The sequence below is a fragment of the Aquarana catesbeiana genome, linkage group LG02 (assembly GCF_042186555.1).
Source record: "Aquarana catesbeiana isolate 2022-GZ linkage group LG02, ASM4218655v1, whole genome shotgun sequence".
Lineage (NCBI taxonomy): Eukaryota > Metazoa > Chordata > Amphibia > Anura > Ranidae > Aquarana > Aquarana catesbeiana.
Genome location: NC_133325.1, coordinates 386,190,246 through 386,214,905, shown reverse-complemented (window position 1 = coordinate 386,214,905; position 24,660 = coordinate 386,190,246). Strand labels below are relative to the sequence as shown.

Genomic DNA, 24,660 nt, shown 5'->3' with positions numbered 1-24,660 from the left:
CCAAATCCTCCTTGTACAACAGTATCTCTAAGTTCACCCTTCTTGTCCGCCAGGCTCCTGGCATTGGTGAACATGCCACGTAGTTTAGAACGGTTGCATACTAGCCACTTTTTGGGTGTTCCAAGATTGCAACTAGGACTTGTTACTATACTTATGTGCTTTAGGCAACCTACCACTAATGCCTCCAATACTACCCTCTGGAATATGTTCCACGCTGACTATCTCTACCGTCGCCCCCCCCCCCCGGTCGCCTAGTTTAAAAACCCCACCACATTTGACTTATGCTATGCTACACAGCAGCTTCCAGATTGGTTTCTCCCCTGAGTGTACCTCTGGGGCCGGCCTGTAATGTTTGCGTTAGGTAATTTAGGCGCAAAGTGCAACATATGAAGTTAGCTGCAGGGTGCTACACAGGGCCAGGGCTGTGGTCCTCTTATAAACTTCCCAGACCCTGAATACTCCTTCATACCACCGTAATGGGTGACACCTCAGCCTTATCATAGCACATAATGTGATTTAGTATGCAGAGAACTGAGTATTGTTCACTTTTTGCCCCCCACCCCCACCCCTTCAGTTTTGTCTCTGGTGCTTCAGTGAATATGTAAACATTTTAGTGGTTTTTCCCTCCCATCTGGACTTGGTTTCAGAAGGATGTGAAAACTGCGCCATGCCTACCAGATGGTGTTTCCACCTGCCTCTGGGAATGCACGTAGTACATTGCTGCATTCCCGCAGCCATCTTCTTCAGCGATACAGCCACTGAAACTCAGCACCTCGGTTATAGCGGCCTTTTCTCCCAGACATTGCAAAACCATGTTCCATTCTGCATGCTTGAACCCACTTGGGATCCCCTTATTAGCAAATGTGGATCACAGGCATAAGGCTGAATAGTATGTGTTCCGCAGACAGCCTACAGGAAACATAGACAGACCTACTTGGGCTTTTGGCGGGTGAGCCTTGGCCTTTTCTAAACCGATCAGACTTGCAGGCCTAAGGTCCCCTATTCCATCCTGCTTCTCAGACCCTGGCTTTTAATGGCATGACTGTTGAAACCTAACTCCTAAATGATGAGGGTATCTCTGACATAATACTTCCCGCTTTGCTCAGAGCATCACATTCTGGAAGGCCTTCTTTGCATGGTGTGAGGACAGAAGGATTAACCCCAGGGGAATACTCTATCGCTCGTATTCTGGGCTTTCTTCAGTCTAGTCTTGTCAAGTGGCTGGCATGGAGTACCCTCAACAGACAGGTTTCTGCCCTATCCTTCCTTTTTCAGAAACCCTTGCCTTGCAGTACCTTATCAGGACTTTTCTACAGGGAGTTGCTCATACAATTCCTCCAATTCAGCCTCCTGTGTCACCTTGGGATCTCAACCTGATGCACCTCTTTGAACCAATCAAGAGATTCCTTCACCTTTTTAAGGTTGCCTTTTGGTCGCCATCATGTCTGTCACACGGATTTCTTACCTATGTTGTAAAGGGACTTTTCTTGTTTAACGCTAGAACAAGTTGGTTTTTAGACCAAACCCTCCTTTTTGTTCACGTTGGACTTTTTTTTTTACCTCAGAGGGCATTTTCCTTCCTTCCCTGTATCCTGCCCCAAAAGATGATAAGGAAATTACATTTGGGTGTGGTCAGAACTGTCAGGGTCTATCTGAAAGCTGCAGCCTCTGTTTGCAAGACTTGAGTCCTTATTTGTCTTCTGTGGACCCTCCTACCTGTAAAAGACACCCTGTCTACCACTCCATCTTTGACAGGTGGAACAGACCACTCATTTCCAGAGCTTACATCCTTAACCATCTCAATAAAGGGCACTTTCACCCCCTTCCCGACCGGGCCATTTTTCAGCATTCAGCGATGTTACACTATGAATGACAATTGTGCGGTAATGCCGCACTGTACCCAAATTCATTTTTAATTATTTTCTTAACACAAATAGAGCTTTCTTTTGGTGGTATTTAATCACTGCTGGGTTTTTATGTTTTACAAAAAAAAAGACTGAAGATGTTAAAAAAAAAAAAAAAAAAGTTTTTCTTAGTTCCTGTCAGTAAAATCACCAAAAATCCTAAAAATAATAAAAAAAAAAAAAAAATTGGAAAAAAAAAATGTTAAACTTACCTAAACCCTTGTTGCTAGGCAGTCTTCCTAATCTGCCTCTTCCTCTTCCACAGTGTTTTCTGCTCCTTGGTGAGCAGCCCTGTTGTCTTCTGGGAACTGTGTGTGTGTTCCCAGAACACCACGGGGCCATTCACAGAATGGAGTGCCGCACCGATTGCGCATGCGCAGTGGGAAACTGGCAGTGAAGCCGCAAGGCACCACTGCCTGTTTCCCTTACTTAGGATGGCGGTGCCGGGACCCGAGGGACAGGTCGGCCTCGGGCAGCCGACATCGCGGGCACCCAGGACAGGTAAGTTCTTATTTAAAGTCAGCAGCTACAGGGTTAGAAGCTGCTGACTTTTAAGTTTTATTTTTTTAGGACGGAATCCCGCTGTAAATTTTGTAAATAAGTAATTTTTCCCCTTTACTCATGGGCGGCACTGATGAGGCATTAATATGCCGCACTGATGGGCTTAGATAGGTGGCACTGATGGGCAGGCACGGAGAGGCAGCCCTGACTGGCATTACTAATGGGCACTGATTAGTGGCACTGATGGGTACTGATTGGTGACACTGGTGATCAGTGCCCTGATTACCTGTCTGGGTGTCCCCTGCAAGGAGATGCTGCTGATCGGCTCTCCTCATCACACACTCTGTCAGTGTGAGGCGATGAGAGCCAATTACTGGCACTTCCGCATTTACATGTGACTGGCTGTGATTGGACACAGTCGATCACATGGTTAAAGAGCCACGTCATCGGCTCTTTACAGAGATTTGGGTCGCGCCGTGTCCTAGAAACACGGCCCAGCCATGATCGCCGTGCTGCGCGCCCCCACGGGCGGCTGTACTGGGGTAATGTCTTATGGCGTCCACCCAGAACGAGAGCCGCACCGCTCCTCTGTCATTTGACGGTGGGCAGGCGGCAAGTGGTTAAGAAAAGGTTCCCTCTTTCCCATCAGAAAGTGTCCCGTGTTGGTGTCCTGTGGTCTTTTTAGCATCAATTATCTGCTTCTTAGATATGCAAGGATGCCACCTGGTCCTCTGTTCACGTTTTTCACGTTTTTCAAGTTCTATCAGGTGGATGTTCAGGTCTCAGCTGATGCAAGCTTTGGCTGCAAAGTGCTTCAAGTTGTTAACCAAGTATTCTTTGGTTTCCTAAATCATTTTTTCTTATGGCTTTTTGACAGTTTTCAGTTGCTGTGTTCAAACACACACAACAGCTCCCCCAAAAGTCCACTGGGTGGCAGACATGATTCTGAAAATTTATGAAAACAGGAGAGAGTGCACGCCAGCCCTAGTGTGTTATCGTTTAATTGATGAAGATAAGTGTATAAAAAACGAGGGTTGCACTCACAAACATCCAGCGTTAAATGGCATAAACAGCTCCATAATAGCCTCCTCTCCTGGTCTGTAAAGATCAGTTAGCTCACAGCAATTAGCAGCATGGTAAAGTGTTTCAGTAAGCACAGGCCGCTTGCTTCCTTGTAACACACCGCCCAACGCACTCGCACGGACCAGCCGGCGCTGCGTAACATCACTCGTGGCCGGGAGGGGATGCGCAGTGATACAGCTGACTCCTCTCGTAAGCTGTGTTGTTGCCCACCGCTCTGTTTTATTGCTTGGGTGCATCTCGTGGTCAAATCCAGACCTATGTCCAGTTGTGTAAGGTTAAGATAATCGCAATTTTGACTTACCTGTAAATAGTGTATCTTGGAGTACAATCTAGGACACAGAGCCCTCCTCTCTGTTATAAAAAATCCTTATTTCTTGCTAAAAACCCTGGGGCCTCGCAGTGTGGTCAGGCTCATATGGGTAAACTCTGGAGCGGCCCTACCAAAAGTTTTTGCCAGTGTCCAATCTACTGCTGCTATCTTCAGGGATCTATGGTCCAAAAATACCAGTCCAAGAGAAGGTATTTACAGGTAAATCAAAAATTAATAGAGTACTTATAGATCCAAGGACAAATTTACTTTTGTTACTATTATTTTTGTGATTTCATGAACTACATTTTTTTTTTTTTTTTTAACTTAAAGGTCAAACTCTAAAGGATGGAGTGGAAAAGACAGTTCACAAGCGGGCAGCTTGGATAGTGACCAAGATGCTGGGGACATAAACCCTGTGTTATCTGATGGCGCTTCCTCCTATCCTGATGAAGGTAAAGGAAACGCATGCATCTAGAAATGTATGAATTCCATAAAATGTGATGGGTCTGAGACTGCTAGTCCTTTATAATTGATGCGGGGAAGCAAGTGAGCCGATTTTACTAAGGTTTAGGATAGGGGTATATAATTAGTTATATTTATAAAGCAAAATCGATAAAACAAATTCAATATTCTTGTTTAAGCTGGCTGATTGTGCCTACATAGAGGTTCTCCGCTTAACCACTTAAGTACCAGTCTTTTTTTTTTTAAATGTTACTTTGTTAGTGGGAAGATAAAAATAGGTGTTACCCCGATTTGACTACCAATAGTGGAAATACAAAAAGTTTACTCAGGTTATATTATCTGAGTTCAATCTTATTGCTGGTAGGGAGGAACTTTTGGCACTGACCTTTTTGTACACGAGGCATTCTGTATGGTAGATGCAGCAGGAAGTTTGTTGTAGATATTTTTTACAAATTAATAAAAACAAAAAAACTGTGCTAAAGTGAAAATAAACTTGGTTACATAAAAAGAGACCGCAGAACAGGCCAACACCCAGATACCAGTGTAGCAACTTAAATAGTAAAACTGTGTTGCGCTGCCTTAGTGTGTTCAAGAAAATTACCCTATACCTTTCAAATCATATTCTTATGCAGTAACTAGTGCTGGGGAAAAAAAATATTTCATATTTGAATCAAATATTTAAAACTGGAAACGGAAAATCCAACAGATATAAATTAAGTACCACAGGTGAATGAATAATCCTACCCAAAATAATGCCCCATAGATGTGCAATCATATAGGTCTTCTGTGTTACATTGTTAGGTTGAAAAAAGACACAAGTCCATCTAGTTCAACCAAAAAAATAAAACATACAATCCCGTATACACAATCCTATACCCACTGTTGATCGAGAGGAAGGCGAAAAACCCCAGCAAAGCATGATCCCATTTTCTACAGCAGGGTATAAAATTCCTTCCTGATCCCCCGAGAGGCCATCGGATATTCCCTTTATCAACTTTACCTATATATGTTAGTACCCAGTTATATTATGTACACCTAAGAAAGAATCCAGGCTTTTTTTTAAAGCAATCTACTGAGCTGGCCAGAACCACATCTGGAGGGAGTCTATTCCACATTTTCACAGCTCTTACTGTGAGGAAACCTTTCCGTATTTGGAGATTAAATCTCTTTTCCGCTAGACGTAAAGAGTGCCCCTTGTTCTCTGTGATGACCTTAAAGTGAATAACTTAACACCAAGTTCACTATATGGACCCCTTATGTATTTGTACGTGTTGAGCATATCCCCCCCTTAATCTCCTCTTCTCAAGCGAGAATAACTTAAATTCCTCTAATCTTTCCTCATAGCTGAGCTCCTCCATGCCACTTATCAGTTTGGTTGCCCTTCTCTGCACTTCCTCCAGTTCCCCAATATCCTTTTTGAGAACTGGTGCCCAAAACTGAACTGCATATTTCAGATGAGGTCTTACTAATGATTTGTACAGGGGAAAAAATTATATCTCTCTCTGGAGTCCATACCTCTCAATACAAGAATGGACTTTGCTCGCTTTGGAAACTGCAGCTTGGCATTGCATGCTATTATTAAGTTTATGATCTACCAAAACCCCCAGATCCTTCTACACTATGTATCAACTTTAAACCTCATTTGCCACATAGTTGCCCAATAAAACCATGCATTGAGGTTGGATTCTAAGGGCTCTTTCACAGGGGGCGGATCAGTGATGATCTGCCCCGTGAACACCCGCTTGCTCAGCGGGGATCGCTCCACCGATCCCCGCTGAGCAGAAAGATGACAGGTCCATCGCTGCACACTGTGCAGCGACGGACCTGTCAGAGTGCCGCTCTCCCCTATGGGGGATCGGATGATGACGGACCGTAGAGTCCGTCGTCACCCGATCCGAAAATGGATGGAAAAGTAGGGTTTTCCTCCGTTACACTTTTCGGATCGGAGCGGGTCGGATGTCAGCGGACATGTCACCGCTGACATCCGACGATCCATAGGAATACATGTATGTCCGTTTTTCATCCGAAAACGGAAGGATGAAAACGGACATACGGATCATCCATGTGAAAGAGCCCTAAGTTGGAGACATCCTGTAAGGATGTTATTCCACTGCATAGCTTGGTGTCATCTCCAAAAACAGAAATGGTACTTTTAATCCCAGACCCTATATCATGTATAAAGATATTAAAAGTAAGGGTCCCAACACTGAACGTTGGGGTACACCACTGATAACCTTAGACCATTCAGAGTAAGAATCATTACCACTACTCTGAATTCTGTCTTTTAGCCAGTTTTCTATCCATTTACAAACTGATTTTTTTCAAGCCTGTAGACTTGACCTTGCACATTAGCCCTGTGTGGAGAACTGTGTCAAATGCTTTTGCAAAATCTAAGTATACTATGTCCACAGCCACCCCTCTGTCCAAGGTTTTACTTACCTCCTCATAAAAAGAAATCAGGTTTGTTTGACAACTTATGTCTTTCATTAATCCCTGCTGTATTGTAATCATAAATCCAGTGTGCCTCCGCCAAAGAAGCAATAAGGCCACTTACCAGACTCCCAGACCCCAATACCATGGTGTCTAAGCAAGCGCAGCATTCCCCCATCCAAGTGGACAAATGCGACCTTCTATGCGCTCAAAACTTTCTCAGACATTGGTTTCCTGCATCAACAGAATCAGCAGCACTCAATAAAGCACATGGAAAGACTCCATAATGTAGAAAATTTTGTGCCTCCATTTTAAAAGCAGGGTAAAACTACTTACAGACAGTGTTGGTATACAGGTTTCAATCAAACCACCACTCCGATCTCTCCAACAGTTGTGGTGAGTTTTTCATGTCTTTACTGAAGACCTACATAATTACACATCTAGGTAAAAAGAGAAAAACAATTGCGCTGCTTAAATGTGCCAAATAAAATACACAAATAATTCATAAAGTCCAGTAAATTCCAAAGACTATCTTCAATAAAGTGCTTGCTGCTATAAAAGTGCTTATTTGTCCAGTACGGTGCCTCAAGTGCCAAATGAATCCTCCAATCAGTGCTCTCCGGTAATGACACTTACCAGAAAAAGTTGACCCCTTTTACTCAAAGGAAGTCAATCAGCACTCACAGGTAAGTATATCTCCAAAATAAAGCTGGGGTCACTCATCCAATGATCTCCTGGATAAAGAAAGGCTATGAGGCGATCAGCCTTGGGCACTTTGATACTCCTTTTTCTTGCGATAATTACGCCACAATCTCATTGGCATGGGAAAAATGTAAAGGATTACATTATATTGCAGTAATTGGAATTTTTTTTATTAAAAGGATAAAATATTGTACTTACATCATGACAAATTAAACAAGCATCGATTAGGAAACTAAGATTGCCGGTCTGTGTTCCATGCAACGGAAGTGACGTATGCCAGAAGTCCAACCCAGTCAGTCGTCAGTTGCGTCTGACGTCTTCAGAGTTCCAAAAATACCTGGACTTTAGCCTTTAGGGAGCTGTCACCTATTTTCTTTTTTCAAGATATTCTGCTCATCTAGATATAGTAAAACAAACTTGGTCACGCTTCCTTAATGTGTTAAATTGATCATAAAGGGATAGGATAATTTTATCATGCCATAAGTAGTGCTCATGAAAAATGATATTTCCTATGTGAAACAAATATTTAAAATTGTGAAGCAGATGTGCAATCATATATTGGTAATGAGTTCCTGTGCAAAATAGACATCCTATTTAGGAACTGCGTGCCTTACAGCTATAAATGCTGAAATGAAATATACAGGTAAAAGAAAAAGACAAAAAATTGCGCTCCTTAACTACTTCCATACAGGGCATTTTCACCCCCTTCCTGCCCAAGCCAATTTTCAGCTTTCAGCGCTGTTGCACTTTGAATAACAATTGCGCGGTCATACTACACTGTACCCAAATGAAATTTTTATCATTTTTTTCCCCACTAATAGAGCTTTCTTTTGGTGGTATTTGATCACCCCTGCGTTTTTTATTTCTTGTGCTATAAACAAAACAAGAGTGACAAGTTTGAAAAAAAAACACAATATTTTTTACTTTTTGCTATAATAAGTATCCAAATTTTTTTTTCTTTTTTAAACAAATTTTTTCCTCAGTTTAGGCCGATACGTATTCTTCTACATATTTTTGGTAAAAAATATCGCAATAAGCGTATATTTATTGGTTTGCGCAAAAGTTATAGCGTCTACAAAATAAGGGGATAGATTTATAGCATTTTTATTTTTTTATTTTTTTACTAGTTATGGCGTCGATCTGCGATTTTTATCGTGACTGCGATATTGTGGCAGACACATCGGACAATTTTGACACATTTTTGGGACCATTCACATTTATACAGCGATCCGTGCTATAAAAATGCATTGATTACTGTATAAATGTGACTGGCAATGAAGGGGTTAACCAGGAGGGGGGTGCTATAAAAATGCATTGATTACTGTATAAATGTGACTGGCAATGAAGGGGTTAACCAGGAGGGGGCGCTGTAGGGGTTAATGTGTTGCTAGGGAGTGATTCTAACTGTGGGGGGAGGGGATTCACAAGGGGAGGAACAAGGAACACACCATCGATCTCCTCCCATCTGACAGGGCGTGGATCTGTGTGTTGACACACACAGATCCACGGTCTTGCTCGGTTACCGGGCAATTGCGGGTGCCCAGCGGACATCGCGGCCGCTGGGCACGCGCACCAGGACCCGAGCGATGCGGCGGGCGCGCGCGCCCCCTGTGTTGCCTGGAAGGCTGCGCCATCATATGACGGTGGCCCAGAGCAACAGCTGCACCGTCCCGCCGTCATATGACGGCGGGCAGCAAGTGGTTAAATAAGCGTGCCACAGATATAAAGTGCCAAATAAAATAATAATGTTTTAACAACCAAAACCGTGCTAGGTGATGTAAATCAAAACTATACACAAATAATTCATAAACGGAAGCCAGCGTCCAATGACGTTTACTTTTAAAAGTGTAGATTACAAGCAAGATCTGAGGGAGGAGCCTGATGTGGGAGCCAGACAGGGGCAGCTGCTGACCCTGTGAGGCCCGTGTAACTCTCCCCGGCATGTGCAAGTGAGGAAAGGATTCCTCCCCTCGCCCTAGTATCCCCCCCCCCCCCACAGGCGACTTCTTAGGTGATTGCCTGCTGAAACACGTACGAGAGCCCGCAGCAGCTCCAGCAGCAGAGGCACTGTCAAGTTTCCCTTCCCTGCGCTCACCTACGTTAGAGTGGCCGAGTTACGAAGGGAAAGGTCTGAGGAAAGTGCAGCGCTGGATGCCGGGGAATAGACGTGACCGTCCCAGAAGGAGGAGACGTCTCAGGAAACCAGCAAGACACCAGTAATGAGGTGGTTGTAGGGGGGGAGCAGACCATATACAGCGCCGGTCCTGGCTCTGAGGAGGGAGACATCCTATGAGGACAGCAGGCTTACTGGACTGCATAGTACAGGAAACTCTCCCCACGGAGACCAGATACCCCCCTTATGCCTCCCGGGCCCCCTGACCCGGCTCATATACAGCTGGATGTAACGGGTGAAAGGAGCACATAGATTACAGCTTGAGAAGCATCTATAATCAGCAACTGACAGGACCTATTCGGATCCGGAGAAAATCAGAAGCACCAGGGGGGTGAGTCCCTTTTTTCTCTGTATAGTATTTTTGGACTGATTGATGGACTGTGATACGACGAGATACCCCCTTTGCATACTTCTCAAACTCGCACCAGGCTATTAGATAAAATAATGGTAAAAGCATATACCTAGGGCTGTATCAAAGAACTGTAAGTGAAAAAGTATAAACTGTAGAAGTTGCATTATCAAAGGCGGTGAGTAGCGAGGAGCGGTTTGTAAGGCTTCACTATTGGTCGCTTATGTTTCTTTCATTGAGCATTGCTGGTCGGTTTGCTGAGAGCCTGTACTTTTGATGTGTATCCCTGGAGAAATTATATCGGGTGTGAATGTTATCTGGATATTGCTGTTCCAATCCTTGAGGGTGTATTGTGGAGGCCAACATGCTGGATGAGCCGTGGATTAAATTACACGCCTAGCTTTCTCTGCCTTCTGGTAAGCAGATTACGTTACCATGTGGTGTTGAGTGCTTCTACATCTATGCACTTCTACCGGTGACTGGAACATTCCTCCCTTTTCCTCAGACTCACTATTTTAACATCATCTATTTTAGCGCCGCTCTTATAGACTCTTTTGGACTTTTAAGTTTGGTGATCAACAAACTCTGCTGGCTGCTTTTTTTATTGAATAGCGCAGTTAATTACATTTTATATATTATCAAAGGGGACAACTGCAAAGTCTCCCCCACCTCAGGAATTGGAATTTGGAATATGATACCCCAATTTTGGAACGCGGGACTATTATATTTCTTGAGTGCCTGGAAGTGGAGATGGATTGAGTGGATGGAAGGATGTTATACCCTGCTCCCTCACCCCTCCAGTAAATTTAAGTACCACTGAACAGATCTAGTGAAAATTGGTAAAAATCAGGTGGGAGAGACCGGAGAAATATATTTACTTGACACAGTAAGCCACCCTCCCCCTGAGACACTGGGGCCATTACTGTCCAGTATTACAGACAGTAACAAACAAAACCACTTATATCTTCGAGTACCTGTATCCCTGACCTGGGTCCAATAAATAAAATGATAGGGGGGAAGTAGTGACCCCTCCCCCCCAAAGTGAGTGCAAACCCTGGCTCTATCAAGAAATACATGACACAAGACAGAGACATAGAGAATCCTAGGAAACAGACTGGGGCAAAGAGTAAACTACCCGAGAGCTCGCAAAAAAATGGCCAGAGAAAGCAACCAAGGGACATAGATACCACAGATATATCAACATGTATAAATGACGAGATAGAAGAAAACCACGTAGTTGAAACCAGATTAAAAAAAATCATCAAATTACCAAAGGAGAAATGGCGGAGATGTTTGCAAGACTGGAATTATCCATTAAAGGAGAAATGGCTACCCTGCACGAGGATTTGAATCAGATATTAAAAAGGGTGGAGGGAACAGAAGAGCAGCTGGACTCACAAGTGACGGCAATGAGAGTTAAAAGATCAGATGGAAGGATTACAGAGGGAACAAAGATACACAATGTACAGACTGGAAGATCAGGAAAATCGTAAACGAAGGAAAAACCTTAGAATATGGGGATTACCACATCTGCAGGGTGAAGATTTACAAGAAAAAATGGATAAAGTATTTGGGTATATGCTGGACCTATCAGAAACAGAAAAAATAAAGTTTGAAAGGGTCCATCGGATTAGAAAGCCAGCCGAGTTAGCAGGAGAAATACCGAGCAATATAATAGCGAGATTCCATAATTTCCAAGACAAAGAGCAGATCTGGGTAAGCTTTAAATCCAAACAGCCGATCAAGTATGAAGGTAGGGGTACCTCTCTAGCACAGCTCAAGGACAACAGTAGCAGTTCCGGTTCCGAACATCTTGGCTCGTTGTGCTCCCCAGGACCGGACAGCAGGGCGGTACAGCGATGTTGGGAACGGGGATGGGGAGCACAGTGAACAAGGATGACAACCCTCAATTTTATGTCAAATAATGTACGTGGGTTAAACTCTCCCATAAAAAGGTTTAATATAATGAGAGCTAAAGTCTCTCAAGGCAGATGTCTTCCTATTATAGAAGTCACCATTTTTCCCACGATTCCAATCTTAAAATATTTTCAAAAGATTACCCAGTATGGTTCTATGGGGACTCCCCAACGAAATGAGCAAAGGGCCTGGCCATAGAATTTGCCAGAGGAGTTAGGTTCACCTTAGATGAGAGAAAGGCAGACCCGGAGGGGCGCTACTTATTTTTGAGGGGCAGAATTAATGAGGTGGATTACTCCCTGGCAAATATTTATTGACCAAATAACCCAATAAAATAACTAATATCTGTTATAACGAAGGTTTTGGGAATTCAAGAGAGGAGGAGCCATTATGGGTGGAGATTTTAAAGTCTGTGTTGACCCAAGGTACGATAGTACATCCCGGGCACAGAGGACTGGAAATGAACAGAGGAAGATATTACTCAAGAAACTCTACCAAAACCAATTAATGGACGTATGGAGAATACAACATGCTAAAGAGAGGGATTATACATTCCACTCCTCTGTGCACAGGACTTACTCAAGAATTGATTTTTTTTCTTGGTTGAGCACAGGCTGTTGGAGGCAGTACCTGACTCGAATATTGAAATTTCAACCCTCTCTGATCATGCCCCAGTGACTATGAAAATGAAGATAGAGGGGGCCCAAAATAGCACACCCTCTTGGAGATTAAATGAAGAACTTCTATAGGATAAAGTATCAGTAGAAAGGATCAAGAACGAGTTAGAGCAGTACTTTAAAATAAATGATACAGCTGACATAGCGGAAGCCACAGTATGGGAAGCACACAAGGCCTACATTAGAGGTATATTGATTGAGATGGGAGCAGAAAAAAAAAAAGATTAGAACAAAGAGAAGGAACGTCTTATCAAAAGAAATCTTCGATTTAGAGCAGCAACATAAAAAAATGGGGACTAAAGAAATAAGGACGGCACTGATCAGTAAAAAGGAGGAGTTGAAAGACTTAACTGAGCAGGAGACTCGAATGGCTTATAATAGAATTAAGAGGGAAAAGTACCTATGGGGAAACAAGACTGGTAAGTCCCTGGCCAGAATTAAAAAAAAAAAGAAAATAACACTAAATTACATAGAGAAAATACAAACCGGTACCGGAGTAACGGTTTATTATACACCAGACATAGCCAGGACATTCCAGGAATATTATGGTAAATTATATGCGATCAATCAGAAGGAACCATCAGAGCAGGCTAAAGAGAGTAAGGCAAAAACGAAGGCATTCCTAAAAGAAATAGGCCTAAATAAAATCTCGGAAGATAAGATCAGATCCCTAGAGGACCCCGTAACAGAGGAAGAGATAATAAAAATCTTAAATGACATACCTACAGGGAAAAGCCCAGGCCCAGATGGGCTGACGACACTATACTATAGAAAGTTTAAAGAAATTTTAATCCCCAAACTTTGCTCATATATAAATGGGATAGGAACTAAATTGGAGATGTGTAAGGAGGCCTTAGAGGCAGCAATAACTATAATACCAAAGGAAGGGAAAGATGCTTCACCCTGTTCTAGTTATAGACCTATATCATTGCTGAATGCCGACACTAAGTTATTTGCGAAAGTACTGGCAGGAAGGATGAAAACAGTAATGAACAATTTGGTACACACGGATCAGGCAGGGTTCATACCAGGAAGAGAAAGTAGGGATAATGAAATTGGAACACTTCTGGTGATACAGAAAATAAAAGAAACTAAGTCCCCCAGTCTGCTGCTGTCAATAAATGCTGAAAAAGCGTTCAACAGCGTAGACTGGGGTTTTATGCAAGATACCTTAGAGGCAATGGGAGTAGGCCCCAGAATAAAAACAACCCAAAGTTATTTTATGTCATGTTCACAGTCTATTTTTTGTAAATTGCTATCCACGCACTTTTGATATTGTGGCGGAGTGGACCCCACCTGCGTGGTTGTCACGCATGTGGGCTCCTTTTTTCTCTCCCCCCCCATTTTCTATCATTGTCCTTATGCTTTTTTCTAATAAAGGTTTTTCCATTTGATCATAATTACGTGGTCGCTTCTCCCTTTGATAGCTATTTCAGGGTTGGGGAGTTTTTCCTTTTTCCCCCTTCCCCTTCTGTTTGTTTCGGTCTGTAGAGAACCTACTCCCGCTTGAGCAGTTATGCTCGGCCACAGTAAGAAAGAAGGGGATCTCTAGAATATACAAAATTTTGATGGGAAAGAAGGGGCTGGAAAGGCCGCCATATATCTGTAAGTGGGAAGAAGAACTAGGAACACGAGTGAATGATTTAGAGGTGGGGAAAATATTGAGAATGGCACATGTTACGTCAATTGATAGTAATACTATAGAAATGAGTTATAAAAGTCTAGCACGTTTGTCTATAACTCCAGATAAGGCAAATAAATATCAAAGGGAGACTTCGAACTATGTTGGAGGAGGTGCAAAGAATTAGGAACCATGACCCACATTTGGTGGACCTGCCCAAAAATTTAATTATATTGGAGAGATGTACTGCAATTAATAAAGGATATAACTAAAATTGAAATGGCAGAGGACCCGTGGGGGTGCTTGTTTCATCGGACCAGAATTTCAACTAAACACTATATCAGAATATTGGTCCCTCAGCTATTAAACGTGGCTAAAAGCTTAATAGCTTAATCGCTAGACATTGGCAGGATCCAGAAAGCCTTACAATGAGGAGTTGGGGCAATAAAGTTAATTAAATGTGTAGTATGGAGTACCTCAGATTTAGTGGGGAGGAGGGATGGGTAGGGTTTGAAGAGAAGTGGAGTGATTGGATTATGTTTAAGCACACAACAAGTTTTGCTGAAAAGGTGGGAGTATAATGAAGGGGAGAGGAAGTGAGATAAGGTAACGTTAGGGGCATGAAGGTAGAAATTATGCCCAGAGAGGAGGGGTGGGGTGGGCAGGGGAAAAATGATATTTGTAATATATGATGTAACGTTGAGAAGTGTCTTGACTTTTTTTTTTTTTTCAATTTTATATGATATAAAGAGATTGAAAAAAAAAAAAAAAAATTCATAAAAGTCTTTGTAATTTACAATACATCTTGCTGTTGTTGCTTGCTGTTCAAACAGTGCTTGTTTTTTTTGTTTTGTTTTTTTTGTTTTTGGCATGGTTACATTGTCCAGGTGTAGATTATGCATACTTGCAGTGGTCCAAGCTGAACCAATCTCTGTGGAAACTTAGAAACACTACTGTTTCTCTCTCTGTCAGGTCCTGTGCCGAGCAGCTACCCTACTGCATAGTAACTTCAGGGGGTCGCTTGCTTGGCACAGGTGCCACACCACAATCTCCATCTCGTCCAACCAGAGAATGCCTTGCATTCATTCAAAATTACAAGGAGCCTATATCTGAAACCCCCTGTGGTTTTTATGCAGCAGGGCAGCTGCTCAGTTATGGGACCCAAAAGACAGCGAGGATCTCTGTATTTGTGAAAACTGCTACATTGATTTTCTGCTTTAACAGGGATCAGCCAGGTATGAAATATGCTTGCTTACTTACTCCTAACAGATATGGGGTGCATCTTTGAGGTAATCAGCACGCTTATGGTGAACAGGATGCCATGTATGTCACTAGAGCAGCCTTTTCTATAAACCGCAATATAGTGCCTACGACAATACATATCCACAACCTGCAATCGACCGACACAGCCCCCCCCCCCCCCCCCCCCCCCAACATTGCACATAAGGCAGTTGCAGGCTTATACCATGGAACTTAAACTTTTTTTTTTTTTTTTTTTTTTTTTACTTTTTCCCTTCCTTATGTCTGTAATAGTTGTCAACGCTGTACTAGAGTTTCCTCGATTTGCAGTATCAAATCCAGGGAAGTGCCTGACTTTTCACATGGTTCTCCACCTTGACCAAGATGCCACAGAAAAAAAAGGCAGCTGCTTACTGGAAACCCTCATACATGTGGAACTGCTGACCCCTATGAGCAGTCCTCCTTTTGCCTGCTTGAAACATACTTATTGTCCAGAGAATGCCTGCAAGCAGCAATCTCCTCTATGACACATCCACCAATCGGTGAAAGGTTACTGAGTGTCTCCAGAACCCTGTAGGAATTCTGTCCTTGTGAAATACGTTACCCCCTTTTCATATCCTGTTGCACGGTTACAGAAGCATTTTACTTTCGGCTACGGTTAGTTCCCTGTCTGCTCCTTAGTTTATCGGTCTCCTATGTAATAGACCATAAAGAAATATTCAGCAACTAAATCATAATTCCTTATTTACTTGCTTTTTCTGACTCCGTTCTTCAGAAAATGTTACAGCAAGTAGATTAACATGACAGTCTAATTAGCAATTTTGCAAGAAGATAAGCAGTGTAATTTCCACCCCATTTTACTCTCATGACAGGTTTGAGTGTGTAAGCTATCACTTGTGCTATTGACAAAATTATTGGGCTCGCCTAAGTTCTTTCTGTAATAAAAAATGAACATATACTATAAAATTATCAGGTAAGAAAATAAAGTTATTGTGGTAGGATTCCTTTGTTTCACTTTACTGCTGAAAATATATGCAACATCATTTTTGTCTAGACCAGGGGTAGGCAACCCCGTGGCACGCAAAGCCTCTTTTGCCGGCACTAGACTCCCTCCCCATCAGCAGAGCAGCTCAGGGAAGTGTCAGTGAGACACTAATGCATTCCAATTTCAGAATTCCCCACGCCGCACCTGCACTGAGGGGGAGGCACTGTGCCCCCACACATTGTAAAAGATGGGAAACCTTGTTTGGTTCTCTAACTTTGCTGTAGCTGCGATCGTCAGCTTTTGTGATGGGGAACAGATTGGGTGCAGTTCTGTTACGAGGGGACGGTCCCTGTTTCCAGGAGGAGGACTGTCTTGGCCACTGCCAAAGCCAATCGCAGTCCTGCTACCCTCGTCCACCATCTGGAGGAAGATGACTCGCTTGGTTGCCACTACCAATCTCAGAAAGAAGGGACTTCACTGATTGAGAAAACCACAATAAGGTGACAGTTTGGTGTGGAATATAACTGTTGAGCTTCTGGGAACTTTGTTGAAATTATTCCTGAACCTTTGCATCACTTACTACTGAACCCCTGCACTCTGTGTCCCTTTAAGCCACAGCCAATATACAGCGCAATGAGGATCGCACCCAACCACTTTTTCTTAGCTGCGGGGGCCTAACGTATGATCCTGCACACAGACCCACTGCTTTCAGAAAATGCCCCTGACCTGAGCTCATCATTGCACATCCATTCCAAATGCTTGTATGTGACATCACATATAAGCATGTGAGCTGGTTGCGAGAGGTGGATCAGCAGGATGAGTGTGCCAGGACAGGTAGATGTCTCATCACTGCTTCCTTTCACCACTCTGCATATTACGCATATCATAGATGAGAAGAAGGTTAAGCGGTGGTGCAGATATGCAGGAGGGTACAGTGGTGGAAGAGATGAGAAGGGGATTCAGCAGTGGGACAGAAGCGCAGGGAGGTACAGTGATGGGCCAGATGAGCAGGAGGGTAGTGATGGGCCAGATGAGCAGGGGGGTACAGTGTTGGGCCAGATGAGTAGGGACGTACAGTGTTGGGCCAGATGAGCGAGGAGGTACAGTGTTGGGCCAGATGAGCTGGGAGGTTCAGTGTTGGGCCAGATGAGCTGGGGGGGTTCAGTGTTGGGCCAGATGAGCTGGGGGGGTTCAGTGTTGGGCCAGATGAGCTGGGGGGGTTCAGTGTTGGGCCAGATGAGCTGGGGGGTTCAGTGTTGGGCCAGATGAGCTGGGGGGTTCAGTGTTGGGCCAGATGAGCTGGGGGGTTCAGTGTTGGGCCAGATGAGCTGGGGGGTTCAGTGTTGGGCCAGATGAGCTGGGGGGTTCAGTGTTGGGCCAGATGAGCTGGGGGGTTCAGTGTTGGGCCAGATGAGCTGGGGGGTTCAGTGTTGGGCCAGATGAGCTGGGGGGTTCAGTGTTGGGCCAGATGAGCTGGGGGGTTCAGTGTTGGGCCAGATGAGCTGGGGGGTTCAGTGTTGGGCCAGATGAGCTGGGGGGTTCAGTGTTGGGCCAGATGAGCTGGGGGGTTCAGTGTTGGGCCAGATGAGCTGGGGGGTTCAGTGTTGGGCCAGATGAGCTGGGGGGTTCAGTGTTGGGCCAGATGAGCTGGGGGGTTCAGTGTTGGGCCAGATGAGCTGGGGGGTTCAGTGTTGGGCCAGATGAGCTGGGGGGTTCAGTGTTGGGCCAGATGAGCTGGGGGGTTCAATGTTGGTCCAGATGAGCTGGAGGGTTCAGTGTTGGTCCAGATGAGCTGGGGGGGTTCAGTGTTGGGCCAGATGAGCTGGGGGGGGTTCAGTGTTGGGCCAGATGAGCTGAGGGGTTCAGTGTTGGGCCAGATGAGCTGAGGGGTTCAGTGTTGGCCCAGATGAGCTGGGGGGTTCAGTGTTCGGCCAGATAAGCAGGGGGGTAGAGCAGTGGGGCAGATGTGATAGGAGGTGTATTGGTGGGACAGATGAGCAGGGGGTTATAGTGGTGGGGCAGAAGAGGAGGGGGGTACAGTGGTGGGGCAGGTGGGTTCAGTGTTAGGACAGATGAGAAGGTAATTTGGTAGTGAGACAGAAGAGCATGGAGGTACAGTGGTGGGGCAGATGAGTAGGGGGGTTACAGTGGTGGGACAGAAGAACAAGGGGGGGTACAGTGGTGGGGCAGATGTGCAGGAGATACAGTGGTGGGAGGGATGAGAAGGGGGTTCAGCGGTGGGACAGAAAAGCACTGGGGGTACAGTGGTGGGGCTGATGAGAAGGGGGTTACAGTGGTGGGAGAGATGGGGGAGGGGTCAGTGTTGGGGCAGAGGAGAAAGGATGTACATTAGTGGGACAGATGTGCAGGAGGTACAGTCTTGGGGCAGATGAGAGGGGGTTACAGTGGTGGGGCAGATGAGCAGATAAGTTCAGTGTTAGGACAGATGAGAAGATGGTTCAGTGATGGAGCAGATGTGCATGGAGGTATAGTAGTGGGGCAGATGAGAAAAGGGGTACAGTGGTGGGACAGATGAGGGGGGTACAGTGGTGGGGCAGATGTGGATGTTAGTACAGTGGTGGGGCAGATGTGCAAGGGGTTACATGGGTGGGGCAGATGTATAGGGGGTTACAGTGGTGGAGCAAATGAGCAGGGGGTACAGTGGTGGGGCAGATGAGCAGAAGGGTACAGTGGTGGAGCAGATGAGCAGGAGGATACAGTGGTGAGGCAGATGTGCAGGGCAGTACAGTGGTGGGGCAGATGTACAGTGGTGGGGCAAATGTGCAGGGGGTTACAGTGGTGGGACAGATTTGCAGGGGGGACAGTGATCTGAGGTGTGAAGGTGCATGAATTGGGGCTGATCTGAGGCGTGAAAGTGAAGGATGTTAATTTCTCACTACTAAAGTAGTTTACAGCATTTACTTTATAAAAAATCCTTTTCGTGATTGAGAGTATGAAGTTGAAATTTTTTTGTTATAAAATCTGCACGCTCAATTTCTTTGAAAACGTTTTTCGGCACATTGTGCTCCTAAGTTTGCCTACCCCTGGTCTGGACTATGGCTATTGTTCTCTGTTACCCACAGCACCTGGCTTTGTAGGCTATCCAGGTGGGTAAGAATGGGGCACTCCAGCTTTCACTGCCTGCAAATTATAACTGCGGAAAAAGCTTTCAGCTGAGCTGTATCATAAAAAGTGCTTAAAGCTAACTTCACTTTGTGACCCCATACATTGTATGTAAATATACAAGCTGCAGGTGGAAAGCATAACATAATGTTCCCAAGCATTAATCAAAATTTAATTTTTGTGTGCTGAAACTTGCTCCATCAAGCGCATACATGAGCCTCTTTAGGAGCCTCAAATACTAGGGAAACATTAGTGAGATCTCAATCACAAAGCTTACCCAGTAGGCAATTCTTCAACAATTCCTAACAACATCTATTGTTTGCTGGCTGTCTTAGCTGCACGCATCCTGGTTTTGTAAGTGATCTGTAATACAAAAGTGTATTTTATTTATTTCTTGCTAAATCTCTGCATTCTTCCACCTCTGCACTCATTTAAATTTCAATGACTGATGGCTTGTAGTAGAGAACTTATATTAAGGTGCCAGCATCCATCCCTATCTGCAGCATGTGAAAAGTGTGTAGGTGTTGGCATTTAGAGAAGGTCTACATGGTATAAGAGACGTTTTTCACGCTTAGTCACTGCAGCGTGATGTGTTCTACTGTACTATTTAGTCTCATTTGCAAGATTACTGAATTAACATTTTCAGTGCTTCATCCCTTCGAGTTGCTCAGAATGCATTACTATACATTATGCAATACTATGCTGAATAAACAGAAGATAATATATTTCAGACTGTATGCCCTTTTGATTGGTCTTCAAGATTTTTTGTTCTGATCCTAACTTTTTTTAAATCTGACAGCTACAGTGTGTTCCAAGCACATTCTTCACATTTTGCCAGGCATGAGCAGTGACAGTGACATTGAATGCGATACAGAAAATGAGGAACAGGAGGAAAGCCTTAACTGCGCTGGCTTCAATGAAACATTCACAACGCAACCTTCAGTTGAAGGTGAGAGAGTGCATTTCTGTTTTGTTAAATTGATTATACATTTTCTGTTGCAATCGTTTTTGTTATGATTATAGATTTTCTAGTGAAATGATAGTTGGTTCTAAGACCCCTTTCACACTGCCGACGCCCGGGCGTCAGCGGTAAAGCGGCGCTATTTTTAGCTCCGCTTTACTGTTGTTTTAGAGGCGCTATTCGGCCACTAGCGGCGGTTTTAACCCCCGCTAGCGCCTAAAAACGGGTTAAATCCGCCCGCAAAATGCCGCCAGAGCTGCGTTTTGCCGGCGGTATCGCAGCGCTGTCCCATTGATTTCAATGGGGAGCAGCAGTGAGTTCACCGCTCCTTCACTGCTCCAAAGAAGCTGCTGGCAGGACTTTTTCTGATGCCCTGCCAGTGCACCGCTCCAGTGTGAAAGCCCTCGGGCTTTTACCCTGGAGTGAATGGAGCAGCTGTTTTGGGGCTGTTTGTAGGCGCTATTTTTAACGCTATAGCGCCTGCAAAACGCTCCAGTGTGAAAGGGGTCTTAATGTAGAACTGCTGATTCGTTTTCAGTGCACCCACTTTTGTTCAGATTGATTGAATAGCAAGCCAAAACAAATTGGCAGTATACCTCATGCCATTAAAAGTCAGTTACATAGTTGGTCAGATTGAAAAAAGACACAAGTGCATCTAGTGTACATAAGTTGTAGCCTGTTTTATAGGTACATTATGAACTTTATTAATGTTGACAAATGTATGTGAAGGTAGAGGTTTTAGGAGCTTGGCCTGCGTGTGTGTGATTGATTTAGTGGCCATTGATCGTCATGACAACCACGGTAAGGCAGCATATGTGTGTTGTGTGATCACAAGAGTGAAGATCAAAAATGCATTTTTTTTCCTGTGCAGTTGCTGAAAATGTGGGCACACTGTAAGCCTCTTACCTTGAAATGGCTGGTAACAATGCACTGTGTGGGGAACCTTTGTAAATAGTGTTATATGTTCCATGTTTTTTAAAGGTTCAGGACACTTTACACTTTTGGTGTCAACAGTTGCATAAAAGTAATTGTACTGTACACAGAAAAGGCCTTTTGGATAAAGATGTCAGGCTCTCTGTCAGCAAGACTATCTACAATACTGCATTTTTCAACCTTTTGAGTAACAAGATATTTGTGAGTATATATGGAATAGGAATAAATTTGTTTGAAAGGGAAAGCTAATTTAATTGGGTTATATTGCTGCCTACAGGAGTATTGGAAACGGACAAACTGTAGGTCAGGATAACTCCTCCTACTACCAGCATGCCTCAGTTTTTGTTGGTGTCCTAGGAGTGGTGGACATCTTCTCTTCAGCTTTGCTGTGTAATGGATTAACATTTTCACTAGCACTTTGTTTTACTCTTTGACATTTTTTTTTCTTCATGGCTCTTTTCTACACTGCTGCTACAGCTGGTCTCTCCTACTGCAGATATCTATCCTTCCTCAGCCTGGCTTTTGGAGTGGCACATCCAGACACCACTGCACTGGACATTGTGTAGATAATCTAGACAATGGGTTTTGTGTAGGGTGCCTTCCAGTCTCCGTTGTGGAGAAAAGTTGGCTGCCAAGTGCTTTTTCCAAGTCCAGAGTCACTAGTATTACCTCAGTGCTTGCCCTCTTTCTGAACACTCTTACTGTTGAGTTGGCTAGTTGGGCCGAGCACTGCGAGCTGCCTTGAGTACACAGCTCTCTAGATCTTTCCAAATTTCCTATTTACCACTGTTTTCCACTAGGGAAAAGGGGTTAATGGTATGGAGCTGAATGCTGATGACATCCACTGCGTGAAGTCTTTCACTCTCCACATACAGTGTTATGGAAGCATTTCCTTGCTGCTGCTTCTGCTTTGCATGTCAACAAGGAACTTAATTTTTGACCCATTTTTGCTGCCACCTGCAATAACTTTGGTCACCTCCGACCACTCTTCCCAAATTGCTACAGCTATCTAAATGTTATGACTACGTGAGGCTTTACCTTGTACCCTGAGCTTTATGTTGCTTTACTGCCATGCAGTCGCAGTAGGTCTGATTCTAGGCACATGGTGGACAGCCCCCTGTACCCACAGCTGTCACTCTGATGTTTGCGGTGCTGCGTACAGTACGTCTGTTTATATGTTGATTGTCTGCAGCCTGGAATCCCATTGCCCTCTGCTTCAGTCTATTCAGCTTGGTCTTTCTTAGTTCCATTATATGTGGCCGGTTCCTCTGTCCTGTCATTTGAGGTTTTTACTACAGCCATGCAAGACTCGATCGTCCAAATAACCCAGTTATTTCCTGAATCTCACTGCACAGTTCAGTGCTTTCTCTCACAGATTCTGTATCTGATTAACCCACTGCCCCTGAGCCATCAGCTACTGAGACTTTGATCCTGAGTTGCTTCAGTGTTGACCTAACAAGCTTCCATCTAAAAAGTCAGTCTTCTGCCATTACTCCCAAATTAAAAGACTGTATTTGCACTTATTGTTGCTGTGTGCACCACTCTGAAGCTAGTGTTTCCTTTTGCTTCTACCTGTGCTATTCCCAGTCTTTAGAGCCCCTAAGACCACAAAGACATTCCAAGAGTACCTGCTGTTCCAAGTTTTCCCCTATGAAGATTGTCTGCTCTCTCCAAGTATTTTAGTAGCCTTGCTCTTGTTTAAAGAGAACGTTGTTAAAAAGTGGGCTGCCCCACTGTGTATCTGGCAGTGTCTCACCGATAGTTGATGTTGTACTTGATATTAAGAACACAACCAAAAAAATGTTTCTAAGCCCTCTCTGGAGCTCTGTTCTTGCTTTCAGGCCCTGCGCTTTACCACATCTTGGTTCTTGCTACTGCTGCAGATGATCACTTGGTAGAGTGGAACAAATGGTTGTAGCTTTAAGGTACAGTTGTGACGGGCCATTGGAAGTTTCCCATCTCATGTTTCACATATGTCTCTTGTCCATAAACATACAGAGGACACTAGATTAAAGTACTAGATTAAAGAATGGAGAGGAGGGATCAAAGAAAGGTATTGCTGGCAGTGAGCGAAGTTCAGAGAGTGCCACTGGGGGTGATATTGGAAATGTAATTAGAGTACCTAAGGCCACGGTTGGCAGAATCCAATTGCAGCCTCAGGACGAACAAGGAGAAAATAATATGCACCCATACAAACCTAAAGGGCATGTTTACAAATGCTAGAAGTTTATCTAACAAAATGGAAGAACCTCGAGCTGCTGATACATGAGAATTTAGATTTCATTGGTATATGAGAAAATTTGCTTGATGGTTCACATGACTGGCTTGCGATTCTCATGGGGTACTTTTTCTATTGGAGGGACAAGAAAGCAAGTAGATGGGGGGGCTGCTGTATGTCAAGAATGTTTTGCTAGTGAACACAAGGAACAACATTGCTAATGAGGCAAGGGGGGAGGTGGCATCCCCATGGCTGCAGCTTCAAAGGGATAACACAAATGGGAAATTATTAGCGGGTGTATGCTACAGGCCCCCAACTTGAAGGACAAGGAGAAATCTGGTAGGAATGGTGATGAGGCGGGGCAATGTTATAATGGGGGACTTAAATTATTCAGATATTGACTGGGCAGAGGGGACTGCTCACTTATTTAAGGCTGGTCATTTCTTAAATGTCTTATAGGACAACTTCAGGTGTCAATTGGTGAATGCTCCAGGTAGAAATAATGCTCCACTAGAACTACTAATTACAAATAAAACAGATCTGATTGGAGATGTGGAAATCAGGGATAATGTAGGAAAACCGTGATCGGAGTAATTACTGTACGTTCAGCCCTGGTTCACACTGATGCTTTGAGGGAATTGCAAAAGAACTGCTGCATTGCCCCGCATCACACTGCATAGCGATCACACGGCATCCATGTCATCTGCTGCGGGTGTCAATGTTAGATTGATGAAACCCGGGTGTGAACACCCATGCAATGCGATTCAGATGCGGAAAAAAAATGGGTCCTGCACCATTAGCAGATCTCCATCAAGCACTCTCAGGTCTAAATCCAGGTGCTGTTATCCTAATTCTGGCAGAATGTCTTTGAGGGTTTTACTCCAATGTGTTCACTGTTTCCAAACCCAAAAGGGGCATCCTGGCCCCATTTTGGATCAAGGCACTGAATATCTATATAGAATCCACCCTGCATAATTGCCACCCTGCATCAATGAGACTTTCTAGCTTTTTGTTGACATTAAGGATGTGTACCTACATGTCCCCCTCTTTCCAGTGTATCAGCTTTTCCTAT

At 44.1% G+C, this 24,660-nt stretch overlaps 1 protein-coding gene across 2 annotated transcripts in view; it reads left to right on the top strand.

Moving 5' to 3' along the window:
• The window catches only part of TRIM37 (tripartite motif containing 37), a 291,747-nt gene that overhangs the window by 253,014 nt on the left and 14,073 nt on the right, over window positions 1-24,660 (top strand). For both annotated transcript variants that reach the window (XM_073615167.1, XM_073615166.1), the window contains exons 22-23: window positions 4,129-4,250; window positions 20,276-20,425. In XM_073615167.1, the coding sequence (XP_073471268.1) occupies window positions 4,129-4,250; window positions 20,276-20,425 (272 nt within the window). The remainder of the gene's footprint in view (window positions 1-4,128; window positions 4,251-20,275; window positions 20,426-24,660) is intronic.